The 17,584-nt window shown below is 32.2% G+C and overlaps 1 protein-coding gene across 1 annotated transcript in view; it reads left to right on the top strand.

The window, feature by feature from the left end:
- The window catches only part of LOC143083957 (uncharacterized), a 235,526-nt gene extending 219,312 nt beyond the window's left edge, over positions 1-16,214 (top strand). The window contains exons 11-15 of the mRNA XM_076260373.1: positions 444-715; positions 1,869-1,896; positions 5,197-5,523; positions 10,883-11,182; positions 12,237-16,214. Of these exons, the coding sequence (XP_076116488.1) occupies positions 444-715; positions 1,869-1,896; positions 5,197-5,523; positions 10,883-11,182; positions 12,237-12,571 (1,262 nt within the window). The 3' untranslated portion in view covers positions 12,572-16,214. The remainder of the gene's footprint in view (positions 1-443; positions 716-1,868; positions 1,897-5,196; positions 5,524-10,882; positions 11,183-12,236) is intronic.
- Positions 16,215-17,584: the final 1,370 nt, after the last annotated feature.

Here is a 17,584-nt window from a genome sequence, read left to right as displayed (position 1 = left end):
CAATTACTTAACATCAGATTCCTGACTTAGGACAGGTGCAAACAATTGCAGCGGGATTAAACGTTTTAATGGTACCAAACCTTCTCCTTTATATTATAATTACAATTACCAAAGATACATGTATTTGTAACTTTCAATTTAAAAAATATAGTTTGCAAGTTTAGTTAAGATTAAATGCCGAAAATTACTAAAATATATCCTAGATGTTTTCTTGGTAAATTGTCCTCAATTGCTGTCAACATATTAGAGTATGTGATACATTTAAAACATATATTTATGTGTATTTTGTGAACATAGTTTCGCAGAAATTAGAATAAGGTCACTGCATATGTTGCTAATATTGCGTACCCAATAGCTATTGATGTTAAATAGTTATCTCCTCATATATCAGTATACTAACATTCTATCTTCACAAAGTTTATGTTTTTTTAAATCATGTTTAGGTTTGAGTGAAGATGCATTATCTCAGATTCCAAGTGACTCAGAGTTGCTTCGTCTGTCTGTTAATTGTGAGACACGCATGCTTCACGAGTTGGCTCTTCATCTTGGAATGGAAGAGATGGTATGGAATGAAATGGAAGACAATTACCCAGGAAATATACAGATTGTCAAATTTTTGACACTAATGCATTTAAAAGAGAATGATGAATTACGATTCACAGATTTGGACAAAGGATTGAGAGAAATTGAAATAACACCACATAAATTATGTGTGGTAAGTTATTACGTACTACAATGGACAGGTGCAATTTTTATTTATCTTTTTTTATATAGATATATTTGGCATAAGGTATGGTTTTAAGGTGTAATTGTCTGTCTTGCAGTATACCTTTGACTTTGATCTAAAACAATCATCGGAAAGTACCAAGACCTAATAGATACAATATTTAGTGTCGACTTCACAAATAATGCAAGATAGTCGCAAGTTATAGATTCTAGTTCTAAAGTTGTTTATCTTTTTTTTCATTTTACTTTAGTTTTCCCTTTATTTGTATTCATGCTATCATGTTTTTTTTATTGTATGGATTCAGATATGTATGACGCTGTATCTATACATTTCACCATCAGGTTTTTTAATTCTTTTTTGCTTTAGGCATTCCTGGTACAGGTAGATCAATTCCTGATGTGCATGTTTGACAAAAACGGTTTTTGCAGTGTGGTATCTATTTTGTTTATCCTTGTATTTATTTTTTATCTTGATTTATACTAATCGGGAAAGTGTATATATATGCTATATACAGTATGTGCTATCCATGACAAACACTTATTTTATGTCATTGTAAATTTAAAATCATATATCTACTACATTTTTTTCATGATTGTTACATTAATTTGTATTTTTGTTTGAATGTTTTAGTTAGTTGCATGTATATGATGAATGTTCACATAGTTTTGGCTGTTAAATCTTAATTATTGGCACATTGACCTTTGGGTTTCTCACACAATAGTGTCAATTCAACAAAACTATATACAACTATCATTAAAGGGTGAAGTGCAGCTGGCTATCAATCACGTGCAACAAATTTCGTCTTCGGAAAAATGGCTGTACCAAGTCGTGAATAAGGCCGCTGTTTATCACTTAGACAGTTGATTGATTGATATTGTTTAAATTTATTTTTGAATTTGTCTTTGAGTTTTGTACTTTTGCTATACTTTTGAACATATTTTTTTGCTAAGGTTAAGTTTATATCTTTCAGCGAAACCGCAAAAGCAATGAATAATTTGATCATTTCTTTTGCATCTGGTCTGGACCCTTCACTTCTGTAATAACTGAACTAACTTGTCTTCATAATAACATGCATGGATCAATGATAGATTTAACTCACCACCCTGCAATAAATTGATTTTTAATATTACTATATTTTCAGGTACGTCAGAGAAAACAAGTGAACTCTAGTAAGTACTTTGATATATAAAGGCTTTGCATGGTATATTTAAAAAGTTTTTTCTTACTTGATTAAGGGTAGTTAACGTAAACAAAAGATCATCTTGATTCCTTTTCACCTAACTGTGCAACTTGAATAAATTTAACATTTCTTGGGATTCATAAGTAATCATAATCATGATATTGTCTTTATCAGTTTGATATGTATCTTGTTTGATTAAAAAGCAGTAAGCTTATAATTATTTGGAGATAGTTTGCTTAGTGTATTACAAAACAGTAAGAGCATCCTTTTCATATCCTTATACTTTCATATAGCCGATGTGATCAATTATTAACAGTTTGCGTCATGTGATCAGTCTGTCATTTTAAACCTCGTCTTCAGTATTTAGGTTTCAAGTTCAAACACCAACCAACAAAAACAACAAAAATAATTTTAAAATTGTTTAGGTGTAAATGTTTTACAAGTGGAAATTAACTTCGATGAACTAAATTTGCTATCTATGATATTGTGGTCAAATTCAAGTAAAATCTGGAAAATCATTACATATGTAAGACCGAGGTGTGCATTTCATGGATCTGTAATATTTATATGAGCGTCACTTATGAGTCTTATGTAGACAAAACGCGCGTTTGGCGTATTAAATTTAACATGTTCACTATGCAAAACATTGAAACTATCTGTGTCAATAGTTTCTTGACTAATTACTTCGTCTACTTTTATAAAGATATTCACCTCATCAGAAACTTTTGAACCAATTTTAACAAACCTAGAGTGAATATTTCTTAAGAGTATGCACCAACAATGGTGTTCTGTAATCAAACATATCTGCTATGGCTAAACATAGAACATACGGTTACAATGATGTGTTTTGTCTTAAATCTTGAAAGCCTTGATAATAGTAGACAGATAAAACTATAACATGGGCAAACGTTTTTACCAGTTTTCCGACCTTTTTTAACACAAACATATAAACTTAGCAATTGTGACTTCAATGAATCATACAAGTGAGCTTTTCCCATCACGTTCGGCATCGTTAACTATTACAAAAATATTCTCCTCTGAAACTACTGTGCCAAATTAATCCAAACTTGGCCACAATCATCATTTGGGTATCTAGTTAAAAAAAATGTATCCGGTGACCCGGCCTACCAACCAAGATGGCCACATGGCTAAAAATAGAACATAGGGATAAAATGTAGATTTTGGCTTATATCTCTGAAATCAAAACATTTAGAGCAAATCTAACAGGGGGTTAAATCGTTCATCAGGTGAAGATCTTTCTGCCCTGAAATTTTCAGATGAATCCGAAACCCGTTGTTAGGTTGCTGCCCTTGAATTGGTAATTGTAAGGAAATTTTGCTGTTTTTAGTTATTATCTTGAATATAATTATAGATAAAGATAAACTGTAAACAGTAATAATGTTCAGCAAAGTAAGATTTACAAACAAGTGCACATGATCAAAATGGTCAGTTGACCCCTTTAGGAGTAATTGCCCTTTATAATCAGTTATTAACCATTTTTCGTAAATCTTAGTAATCTTTTAGAAAAATCTTCTCCTCTGAAACTACTGGACCAAATTAAACCAAACTTAGCCAGAATCATCATTAGGGTATCTAGTTTTAAAAATGTATCCGGTTACTTGGTCAACCAATCAAGATGGCCGCCATGGCTAAAAATATAACATAGGGGTAAAATGCAGTTTTTGGCTTATAACTCAAAAACCAAAGCATTTAGAGCAAATCTGACAGGGAGCGAAATTGTTGATAAAGTGAAGATGTATCTGCCCTGGAATTTTCAGATGAATCAGATAACCGGTTGTTAGGTTGCGGCCCCTGAATTGGTAATTTTAAGGAGATGTTGCTGTTTTTTTGGTTATTATCTTGAATATTATTATAGATAGAGATAAACTGTAAATAGCAATAATGTACAGCAAAGTAAGACCTAAAAAATAAGTCAACATAACCAAAATGGTTAATTGACCCCTTAAGGAGTTATTGCCCTTTATAGTAAATTTTTTACAAAACATTTTCCACTGTTGTTACTGGGCCAAGTTCATTATAAATAGAGTTAATTGTGAGCAGCAAGAATTGCAGTAAAATAAGATCTACAAACACATCAGCATCACCAAAACACAATTTTGTCATGAATCCATCTGTGTCCTTTGTTTAATATGCACATAGACCAAGGTGAGCGACACAGGCTCTTTAGAGCCTCTAGTTCAGTATTGTGAATGTCTCTGTTATAATTAGTATGCTATGTTTTTTGTCAATCAGACAAGATTCAACCGAAATTGACCTTTATTCATGAATCAATGAGTTAGGTTCTGTTTACATGTTCAAGTTTGTATCTCAAAAATCAAACTATATTTGGTGAGTGGAATGAATATAACATGTATATTTTGTGAACGGAATGAATGTAACATGTACATGTCTGACTGAACATAACTTCATTTTCATGGTTCTTTTAATGTGTCAATGCTACTTTTTATGACTGGGCATTTGTCCAGATACTATTAGCAACACGTCCATTATGTTTATTGTGTAAAATGATTGCAACAATACAAATGTCCGTCTGCTTGTTTTATCTGATCCTGACATCATATCTTCTATGATACAGGATGGGGTTTCCTGCTGAAGTCAATATCACATGTATCACAGATCCTATAAGTAATTTGTCAACTATATTTGATGTATCTGACATAGTCTCATTTTCATAGTCCATTGGTCAATGCGTTGTTTAGTAATTTTCCCTGAAACTAATAATTAAGTGCATTTGGTTTATGGCATGATCGTAAGGTGTAGATGTCCGACTGGCAGGTTTCTTCTGACCCTAATCTAATTTTCAGGATTTATTGGTCAATGTTAAGTTTTGTTACTTTGCTCTTTTACCCTTATACTAGTATTCCGAAATGTATTTGGTGGATAATTGTCTCATTGAATTGTCTTGATTTCATTTTCAATTTTAACTAGGAAGTGAATGAAATGACACTTATACCGATCGATCTGTAATGCTCTCTTAAACGCCCTTCAAAAATTATCAAGTAGACCATTAAGAATATTGGGATGAGAAAATAATTAAAAGTTGGCAGTCAAATATAGGGAATAAAGAATATGCCTTATTTTATTACTAGCTGAAAAATGGATGCAAAGTTTTATACTTTAGTTCTCACAAGCATAACACACATTTAACTGCCAAGGATAAACAATATTTCATTGTTTTATAAAGCATTCGGGGTAACACTGCAATTTGAGTCTTTAATTAGTTTTGACGAATTCTCTGTAGATATATTTTATTTCTTATTTCATATAGGTATTCCTGACGATATTCTAGACTGTATTCCATCAGATGAAATTTTAGATAGATTAGCACCGCTGATTGGCAAGGTAGTCTTCCAACTAGGAATAGAACTTGGACTGTATGTAGAAGAGATAGAGAATATCAAAGAGAAATGTGATCGTGATTTGCCGGCACAGAATAAGGAAGTTTTGTTTACATGGAGGAAAGACAGAACAGTGAAACCTACAATACGGGTTCTTGAGCAAGCATTTGTAAATATTCGTAAAGGGGCAAAGTGTTTAAAGGAGGTTGTAAAAGATGTTGATCCCAATACACTTAAAGCGGTAGAAACTGTTACAGGTATAACTACTTATATGACAAGTTTAAGTAAATAAATAGCACACAATTTAAGCTATGTAATTAAAGAAAAAACAAGGGAGTGCAATGGTTTTATTAAACTCTTGCATTCTGTTTGTTTGTCCTTCATTAGGTCCGTCTGCCTAGTCCTGCAAACAATTTCCTATGTTCAATTCGTTTATGACATTTATATCTACGATTTATAACAGCAATTTGTCATACAAGTTCGAAAATCAGTGCTAAATTGCTATTTGTAAAATAGTTATGACTAGTGTGATATAATACTAGTGTTTCCCCCAAGCATGTTTAGCATGGATAGACGCCATGCAATTTTTAAATGACGCCATACCCTTTTTTGTCTTTATAAATGACACCATGCCCTTTTTTTCACTTCTTTGGATGACGCCATTGCCTCGAAAATGCCCTAAATGGAAGCCTTTACAAAAAAAAAAAATCAAAATTTCATGCCCATCGGCATATCTGTTAAAATTGTTTTACCTGTCAGATTGTGTAACACTCTAATTAACTGACAATGAGATAAAGTTAAGTACCTTGCCTTTGGCAGTTTTATCACCTCTGTTAATGATTGTTTATTGCTAATTAGGTGATTTAAGATAATTAAACAAACACTAGATATGTGATACAGAATGAAAATGTCCACATATCCATTGTTTATGTACAGCGTTCATTCATTTGAATTGTGCAACAATTTTAAAGGTATACATAGTTTGTATTATATTGGTAAAAAAGTGTTGTGTTTCATAAGCCTGAGTATGGTTAGTATGAAATTTAAAGAAATTCGTATTTGAACATAGACACTTCCTGTTTTACTTCTTGTATTTAGAATCCTTCTTACATGTAATAGGAGCACTTAACAAATGCCTTTATTTTAAAACAATTATGGAGGGATAAAAGTAACCGTTAATAACTTCTGCAATGTATGCAATGTATTATTGCATCAATATATCATCTCCTGTTCAACCTGTTATATTTTTAAAACTCTTTGCTAAGGAGAACTTTGGTGTGCACCTAAAAAAAACTCTTTTTGTGTAACTATTTAAATGAGACTAAATAACTTCCAACCAACAACTGTTTTAATACCTTCTGCATTGTATGCTATGTATTATTGCATCAATATATCATCTCCTGTTTCACCTGTTATATTTTTAAAATTCCTTACTTAGGAGAACTTTGGTGTGCACTTAAAAAGAACTTTGCGTCCGTTGTCCGTGGTCCGTCGTCGTTTACTTTTACAAAAATCTGAAACTCCTTGGCCAAATTAAACCAAACTTGGCCACAATCATCATTGGGGTATTTAATTTAAAAAATGTGTCTGGTGACCTGGCCAACCAACCAAGATGGCCGCCATGGCTAAAAAATAGAACAGGGTAAAATGCAGTTTTTGGCTTATAACTCAAAAACCAAAGCATTTAGAGTAAACCTGACATCTATCTGCCCTGAAATTTTCAGATGAATCGGACAACCCTTTGTTGGGTTGCTGCCCCTGAATTGGTTATTTTAAGGAAATTTTGCTGTTTTTGGTTATTATCTTGAATCTTATTATAAGATTAAGGGTGTTTTAATAATTTAAGAAGTACATGGTAATCATTTAGTCTTGTTCTTTGGCTTATGATACACCTAAATATCAAGTCTTGAAATTATACTTCCTAGTAGTCATGCAGTGTTGATCTCAGGCTTATGATACACCTGAATATCAAGTCTTGAAATAATACTTCCTAGTAGTCATGCAGTGTTGATCTCAGGCTTATGATACACCGGAATATCAAGTCTTGAAATAGTAATTCATGGTTGTCATGCAGTCTTGATCTTTGGCTTATGATAAACCTAAATATTAAGTCTAATATAAGTATTTCATGAAGTCATGCAGTCTTGACGTTTGAAGGTATCTAGTTTTAAAAATGTGTGGTGTGAGCCGGCCAACCAACCAAGATGGCCGCCATGGCTAAAAATAGAACATAGGGGCAAAATGTAGATTGTGACTTATAACTCTGAAACCAAAGCATTTAGAGCAAATCTGACATGGGGGTGAAATTGTTTATCAGGTAAAGGTCTATCAGTCCTGAAAATTTCAGCTGAATCGGACAACCGGTTGTTGGGTTGCTGCCCCTGAATTGGCAATTTTAAGGAAATTATACCCTTTTTTGGCTATTATCTTGAATATTATTATAGATAGAGATACACTGTTAACAGCAATAATGTTCAGCAAAGTAAGATCTACAATTAAGGTAATATGACTAAAATGGTCAGTTGACCCTTAAGGAGTTATTGCCCTTTATCGTCATCTTTTACCAATTTTTCTTAATTTTTTCTCAAACTACTGGTCCAAATTTAACCATACTTGGCCATAATTATCATTGAGGTATCTAATGTGTGCGGTGACCCTGCCAACCAACCAAGATAGCCGCCATGGCTAAAAATAGAACATAAGGGTAAACTGTAGATTTTGGCTTATAACTCGGAAACCAAAGCATTAAGAGCAATTGTTTTGCAAGTCAAGATCTATCTGCCCTGACATTTTCAGATGGAAATTTTTAATGAAATTTTGCTGTTTTTGGTCATTATCTTGAATATCATTACAGACAGAGATAAACTGTAAACAGGAATAATGTTCAGCAAAGTAAAATCCACAAACAAGTCAACATGACCAAAAAGGTCAGTTAACCCCTTAGGGAGTTCTTGCCCTTTATAGTCAATTTTTAATAATTTTGTAAATTTTTGTAAATTTGTAAAACTAATTGGCCAAGTTCATTATGAATTGAGATAATTGTCATGAATCTATCTGTGTCCTTTGTTTAATATGCACATAGACCAAGGTGAGCGACACAGGCTCTTACGAGCCTCTAGTTTTTTTTTCTGCAGTATACTATAAATGCCCTTTTGTTAATTTTCCATACACTCTAGGTGCCCTTTTTATGGATTTTTGCGCGCTCTAGATGCCTTTTTTTTAATTAAGTTACCATGTTCTTTTTGTGTGATAGGGGAAACGCTAAATACCCAATTGAATGATTAGTTATATGGAAAACTACAGTCACGACTGGTAATTTACATTTCTTATCAGATTATGATGTAAGTTATAGCAAAGATTTATATTTTGAACGAGTTTGAAAATCAGAACTCATAAATATGTGTACAACTATTTACCTTTGAAATGCTATAGCTAGTTATATAGAAAATTGCACTTTGTGCGCTCTCAAATAAACTATTCTTGTCAGATAGTTTTGAAATTTGTATCAAAGGTTTATATTAGTAATGAATAGTGTTTTTACACTTCACATCCATCACTCATTCTAAACTAGTGACACAATTTGAAAAAAAAATATCTTTCTTCAAAACTAATATCTTGAATGTCTCATCTTATTTTTTAGAGAAACCAGTGCCGCATTTTGACAAAAGATGAACATATGAAAAATGTTTTTTCTTTATTATGCTATCTTTGTTAAATGAAATTATGATTTATATCTGTAAAATATATTGAAAGTTGGCATTCTGTTGTACCTCATCAACAATCTCTTCTCTTCTGTCAATTTTTGACGATTTAAGCTGCCTCTATTAAAAAAGACCCTGAACACAGTTAAAAATTATAGCTTTATAACGCTAAGTGATGACAACTCCGCAGAAAGCCACCTAAATTTGAATGGGTTGGTGTTTTCATATGTAGATATTGTTTGTCTATATGTCTCTTTTTTAGCCATGGTGTTGTCAACTTGTAAGTTTGGATGTCCCTCTGTTATCTTTCGCCTCATTGTTCATTATACTGGCAATTTTGCATGACGATTCTTGCTGAACTTTTGGATGTTTTTGACATCAGTATACAGTCATTACTTCGTGCTACTTAATGACTGACACATTATTTCTCTTATCCTCTGAAATTTTTAGACAGTTAGGTTATTAATTACCACTCAATGTCACTTAACTAAAATATTCATAATTGTTTCAGTTCAAGTATTGCTTTTTGGTATATCAAAATGTTCATCACAAGAGAAAAATATTTGATAAGTGGAAGACAGATAATTAGCATGTAATTATGCGATATCTTATATATATATATATAAGACTCAGATCTTACTCAGATATAAGAAAAAGTTCAAAATTAAATACTTTTCAACAATTGGCTGTACGTTTTATATTCTTTCTGTTGTTTGAGTCTGTATACTGCCCTCTAAGTGTCTTTTGATTGTTTTTGGTTTGGTGCCTCATTGTCATACAATGTATACCCACATTTACTTATTTATCATGGACAAGAAAGGAAAAAAAAACGTATGTCGAAAATATAAACGTGTTTCACCAAAATATTAACATGTATCTACATGTAATAATGATATAATGTCGGTGATTGTCTTGTCATTTTCTGATGTTCGTCCTTTTATTTTGTAAGAAAACAGTTATAGTTTCGGTAAGCTACTTCACAAAAAGACAAAAAGACAGAACGATACAGATAATACAAACAAGGATCAATTTAAAAAAAATTATTCAATGAAATTTATAGACATCTGATCGATCAGACGTCGTTTTGACATATTGGACTTTGATTAGAGGTTTAAAATATTGGACACTGATTTGAGAAAGTGAAGTCGATTAAGATGTTGATTTGAGGAATGGACGTCAATTAGAGATCGGATGTCGATCTGAGTCTAACATATATATATATATATATATATATATAACTCGTCTAAACATCAACCCAACAATGTTAGATCTGTAAATTTGCTTTCGCAAATTTTTGGTTCTTCCCTCGCCGGGATTCGAACCCATGCTACTGTGATATCGTGACACCAAATCGCCTGCACTGCAGCCGTCCCGCTAGACCACACGACCACCTGGGCTCTCAAAAAAAGAGCTTTCGCTGGCCATGTGTTACCTTTCCACGTCAGTTTTAATCTAGCGGCGTACTACAGTACATGATATATAAGGCATGAAGATGTTATTGTTGCAGATCAGCTAAATTATCTATAGTAAAGGATCCTACAAATTAATGTAAGATACAGTCACAGAAAATAATTATATTCATAAGTACGTCTGAGTCAGTGACAACCCTACAACAGATGTATCCATCGGATCGCCATCAATGATGGTGATACATGGCTGTGTACATAATGTATATACAACTCGTCTAAACATCAACCCAACAATGTTAGATCTGTAAATATATATATATTTACTTTGAATTTTGAATAACAATAATTGATTTATTTTCATTGCAATTTTCTTATAAATGAATGATGTTTTTGGGGCAATAATTTAATACAAAACAACAATGTAAGCATTTAAATTATTGTTTTACCTGCAGATTCACTATACACATATATTTTGTTTGCCAATAATGCAATTTCTTCATTTACAGATAAAATAAGAGAAAACGAAAGCAGAATCATACAGGACATACAAATCAGCCAAATTTTAGACCATATGATGACATATCTGGTGATATCAGCAGACGACAGACGTGATATTGAACATTATCCGCGACAAGATAACCAGAACAAAGCATTGCTGGATATTGTTATTAAAAGGAGAGAACCTGCTTACAGTGTGTTTGTTGATGGATTACGTAATTATGGATACGAAGATATTGCTAATGATTTGAAATATCATTCACAGGAAATGAGTCCAAGTACAACCTCAGCATCTGCTGAAACTGAAGGTATGGCTGAAGGGTTTATTTTAAACACAAGAAAAGAAGGTCTTATACTGAAATCATTTTTAAATCTTGTAACATATTCATTCAAAATAGATATAATGTATTTGATTCTAAAGACTATCTACCAGATCATTTGCGTCGTATTTAATTTATCATAAGTATACTTCTTTTTCTCGCATACCAAAGTAGGTCACTATGATGAGTCTTTAGGATGAATTTCAATTTGTGTTAAGTAACTATATGATCTTTGACATTGTGACATTGAGTAATTATGATCTCAGACATTGAGATCAAGATTATTTTCTACAGTTATAATGAAGTCACAGTTCATAAAGTACCTGTTACAAAACAGGCAAATATGACCTCAGATGAATTACGCTTGTTAGATCCAACTGTAGAAAAGAATTGTGAACATATATAATGCAAAGGCATTAGTTTTGGTCAACTATAAAAAAAAATCAAAGTGAGAGAAAATAGAATAACAAACAAATTGGCAATTAACTATAAATTGTGAATATGCATGTTTACCAGCTCTCTTTAAAATGTCAAATGCTTATCATATGTGTTTGATAAATTCATAGCATACCTATCAATTTGTTTGAAGAAATGTAAGATCTATCAATACTTCATTCTATGTGGGTTTTCAACTTATCCATGAGACATTAGATTTAAGAAAAGGGTGAATAAAACCGAAACAGTAGAAGGGCTACACACCTAAAAAGTACTAAAAACATGGCCAAATCCGTCTTATGCCAACTTTGCCTAAATGAGTTGAAACTTTAGTTTCTGCATAATTTTATAAAATTTATAAACAGTAAATTTAAGAAGGGTTTGTTTTAAATCATGTGAGTAGCAAAGTACTGAATACTGAGCTAATGATACTCTAGGGGACATATAATCCACAAGCAGAGGTATCGACCAAGTGATGTAAACAAATAAAAACAACATGTTATAAATTGCATGTGGTCCAAATCGCTTTTCTGGATTTAACTTCATCTTTATAGTCATAAAAGGTCAATAGCACTTATCTTTAAAAAAATCTCTTTATATTTTGTAGGCTTATCAGCTTGGAATGTTCCATTATATAAAGTTCGTCTACAAAAGAACTACCTCAAGGTCATCACTGATATACAACACGAGAACATAGTAGATCATCTAATAACAAAAGAGGTAATGTCGGTAGATGATGGGAAGAAGATAGAATCTGGTAAAACCCCACAGGAAAAGAACAGGAATTTAATGGACATGCTTTTGCGTAAAAATGAACGGGGATTTGATGAATTTCTCAAAGCCCTACGGAAAGACTCAATTTATGTAGATCTAGCAGATCATATAGAAAAGACAGAAGTTACGAGCACAGATATGGCAACCCTTTATAAGTGCTTGAAATAAAATAAATGTAATTTCTTTCAGATAAAACTTTACACGAGAAGGTAGACACCTAGGACAAAAATCTGCAAATAATGAATACAAGGAGGTATTGCCAATCCAATGTTCATTGATTTAGTCACTTAAATGATCAATGTGAATAAATCACAATATACTAGTGATAGCAATCTTTTATATTAAACATATTTCATGTGTGAGTGTCGTCCATGGCAAGGAAAAATCTAAAACATGTTCTAATCCCTTTTAAAAGTGTTTATTTCTAAACACAAATACTCTGTATGCCACTACGAAACATTCATGACATATAATGTTCAAGATATTCTTTTTAATGTATTTTGATAGAATTATTGGAAACGAGTAATTGCCACAGTTTATTAAGTCCACGCCACATACACCTAGGGCAAAATATCTCAGTGTTTTTATCATTCAAAATTAAGTTAACAGACAATTTGCAGACATGACATTTCATGCCTATTGAGCTGGTGATACCCCTTATAACTTAACATCCGCCAGCAGTGGCATCAACCCTTTGATGATAACAATCTCATAAAATATACTTAGTTTATAATTTGTTATGCTAGTATGTAAATCAGCTGCGTTCAGAAAACAATTGACTTTAAAATAATCTTCATTTGTATAGTTAAATTATAACCTTTAGACATCGGGCTGTGCGGCATATTTTCAACATTTATATACCTAAAAGAGTTTATACTTATACTACAAATATGAATTTCCTCTCCCTCCACGTTTGGTCCTACTCAGAATTTGGTTTGGCTGCTATCCATGTGTATTTATACTGGTTAAGCTCCCAAGGTGTGTCTCTTTGAGATGAAAAATAGAGATCATATCTGGGAACCAGTAAATAAACAAAACAAAATATCTATCAATAGTATATATCTCCCCAAAGAGGCGTGGTTTGTACAAAGTGCAACCTAAAGGTAATGTCATAACTTTATACAATATACTATATATAATATTTTAATAAATATTGAATAACCTACATAGCTACAATTAGGTTATTACCAATTTCATTTCATTCATAACTCTGTATATTAATCAATTTAAGCTGTTAAATGGTACCATAATAGTCAATGTAGGTCTAAATATTAAGTCTTATGAATAATAAATTATGCACATATGAAATAACTAATTCAGAAACCGAATCTTGTTCTTAATGGGTTTTTTTTTAATTTGTTGACTAGCTTGTTGTATGTGGTGTTTATCAGACAGCTACTTTTAAATGTACATTTGTAAATAAAAATGTCTCTTCCTAAATATAGTTTGAACAAAAATGCAACGATATGCTCTTTATATTATGTAAATATAGTTGTTGCTACTTAACATGGTATTTCACAACTAATGTTTTTGACATAACTCATCTGTTCTGTTAAATGAACTTATCTTTCATCCATCAGAAAACAAGAGTGTAAATCCAAACAGATTAGTGATAATTGTTTGGTTTTATTATAGTTTCAAAGATTTGTAATTGTTTGAGAACATATCAATTGTCAAAAAACATTTGTCGACTTACACCCAAGCAAATGTCTGGCCTCTACCTAGTCATGCTATCTACCATGTGGTAAGACAAAAGCTGTTATCTCCCATGTCCGTTTTGACTTATAAGCTTCTAAGAAAGACAACTCTACTTTGATCCAATAGCAATTAAATTATTAAATATCATAATATTATGGTATTTCCTATTTGCCTCGACTGATATTGAGCTGGTGGATCTACTTTTGATATCGAATTATTGCTATGGGACTTTTCATTTCAAAAAAGTTTTCTCTGTACAGATGCCTTTTGCCTGTTCTTTGTTTACTCACATTTTACCTAACTATATTGCTAATTAAATTCAATTTCCTGTAAATATTTGGTTTATAATTGTTATATTTTTATTAATGCCAATTTTTGTAAATCTCCTCAATTTTGTATTCTCTTACCTCAATTTGCCTCACGTTTTCTATAAGGATTATGTCCACTCACTGGAAAATTTACATTTTGGGATAATGTGGATTGCATAACTATTTTACATTTGTGAACTTTCCACTTTATTCTGCACTTCCAGCATCACCAAAAGATGGAGTACTGTAAATTCAGAATTTATTGCGAGGTTTTCTATTAATGTAAATATTGCGACTGGTTTTGTATCGCAATAATAAGAACTCGTATTCTGATATCCCATACATTCATCTTATGCAGATCTTCCGAAATGGCAATAATTAATCTTGCATTTTTGTTCCCTCACCAAAAATTGCAATAATAAATGCACGCAATGCTTTCTGAATTAACAATATTTATATTTCCTGTTTTCACAATATTCCAGTACTTTCGTTTAACGACCTCTTTACTAGAGGGTCGCTCTACCAATGAACCAATAAAAAAAGATACCAATAAGTTGAAGACATTAATTTTTTCTCATAATGAGTAGGCATAAGAATAAGAAGATGTGGCGTATTTGACAACGAGACAACGCTCCACCAGAGACCAAATGACATAGAAGTTAACAACCAAATTAAAATAAGTGTGTTAATGATGTCAACTGAACATTTCCATTCAATTGAGACAGCATTTTCATTCTGAATTTCTCTTGTTGACATCACTTCAATTTATCTTTAGCAACATGTTAGGTATTATATAAAGAGTAGTAATTTATAATTTTTTCAGAGAACAAACCTCAAACCTTTGAAAGTGGAGGTTTGTTGTTGTTTCTGTAGTTTTGTGTGTTGTATTTTCAGTGACATTATTGTTCTTTTATGCTATTGTTTTTCTATCCTTTGTCACGAGAAACAAGGTATCTCCAACTACATTGTATTAGGCAATGAGTCATATTTCTGTAGCTTTAGGTGTAGTATGTTTATACTAATTGCCTACTTGATATCTGCATATCCTTTTTCAGCTCATATGGCCGAAGAGGCTAAGTCAACTTTTATCATCATTTGTCGTCCATCGTACATCGTCCATCTTCGTCAACGTAACCTTTATAAAATCTTAATTTCTGTAACTACTAGGCCAAATTTAGCTACAATTGACCACCATCATCATTGCCCTGCAATGACGATTGTTACCACTTTTTTTTTTTGCGTTTTGCCTTTTGTGATAAAAATTATAATAGATAAATAGATACTTTCACTCTTTATAGAATTTCTTTAAACCCTCTATTGTGTTTTGAGCAAAAACTAAAGGAAACCGAGAGAGAAACTGAACAGACTAAATGGTCAGCAAAGGCAATACAAATATTCCATTCTCGTCTACAATGTCGGAGAGTGTCCTTTGTTGAATATGCACATAGACCAAGGTGATCGACACGCTCCTTAAACCCTCTAGTTTTACCAAGAAATCTCAGTTGTCTGAGAATAACATTTTTTCTTCAAGTGTCATACAAAAAAAATAAGTATAGGAATGGTGTATTTATTGTATTTGTTTACTGCAATAATGTTGTAGATTGTGTCCTTACATCTATCTAACAAATTGTGTCATATAGATGATAACATTGTGTTCTAGTGTAGCTGTTTGTACACTTATTTTCCAATATTGTTGTAGATCGTGTCATTATTAAAAAACGTTCGAAAATTCCATCATGTAAATAAAAGCATGTTGAATTGTTTCTATCTGGTTTGTACACATATTTTGTACTATTGATGTAGATTGTGTCATTGTTACATATGTTTGACGATTTGTGTCTTGTAAATAAAAGTTGTTTGTTCCACTTTAACATGACTGATGTTTTTTACGTTTTATGTTTTGGTAAATGACATGACTCAATACAATGAGGGCGAAGATAAAAATTACAATCCAAATCTATAACTTGAAGAAACACAGACCATACCAAGTCAACAAAGAAAACAAAATACGAAAAAAGTAAACAACACAACAGTATATACAAAACAAAGCAGAAATGGGTTTTTTGAAAAGAAAGTAAAAGACCAACATGACAACACAGAAAAAAAACCAGGGATGATCGCAGGTGCTCAGGAAAAGGGCAACAAGATAACAAAATACAGGAATGATCGGAGGTGCTCAAGAATGGTAAGTTGTTCCTGCTTCCCTATTGCCAACGTGTATCGATATAAGACACTAATTAAGAACTAAGTGAAATACAAACTGACAACGCCAAGGCAAAAACAAATGATAAATAAAAGACAACAACAACCTTCAGAAGACAAAAATAAAATAAAGACTGAGCAAAACACAAACTGTCTTCTCTTAACACACAAGGCCAAAGAGAACCAACATGTCCTCGATCATTCTCAGTAAGGAGTGTACTTAAAGAGATTATTTTCGATTAGGACGCGAAAGATACAAGAGGGTCATTCAAACTCATACGTCGAAAATAAACTGACATCGCCATGGCTAAAAAAAGAATAAAGATCAACAGACAAACAATAGTACACAAAACATAAAATAAAAACTAAGGACTGAGTAACATAAACCCCATCACAAATTGGGGGTGAACACAGGTTCTCCGGACGGGTAAGCAGACCATGTTTCACATTTGGCACTCGTTGTGTTAGTAGAAGGTATGTCACTGTCTTCTATCTTGGTTTATTACCTGCAGAAAATTTACATGTAATAACAGTAAAGACGGGTGAAATGCATATGATGGTATACATAGAGATCATCTTGTCGGCTAATTAGCACATAGGTATACAACATGAACCAACGCAGATAGATTGTTTTCAGTATTATAAACTGAAATATAGCCAAAATGACAGCAAATAAAATTACAAACAAAAAATCTTAAATTAAGTAGGAAGCAAGAAACAAATAAGTTGGGGGCAGCAATCGTTAGAATGTGCACGCATTACAATTTACAAATCAATTTGTGTCTCTAACAGACACTAGCAATTAATACAATTTTTAAACTGACTAAAGGAGGCCATGACTTGAACTTTGAAAGTGATTTCTGTACTCGGTCTTCTTCAGACCCAAAATATTTCCCAGTCAAAAGTAGTTCTAAGTCTATACCAATGTATTCCTGCGTCTGACATACCAATGTATTCCTGCGACTGACATACC

This window comes from Mytilus galloprovincialis, chromosome 7 (assembly GCF_965363235.1).
Source record: "Mytilus galloprovincialis chromosome 7, xbMytGall1.hap1.1, whole genome shotgun sequence".
NCBI lineage: Eukaryota > Metazoa > Mollusca > Bivalvia > Mytilida > Mytilidae > Mytilus > Mytilus galloprovincialis.
Note: the sequence above shows the minus strand (reverse complement) of the source record. Positions and strands in the feature narration are given on the sequence as shown.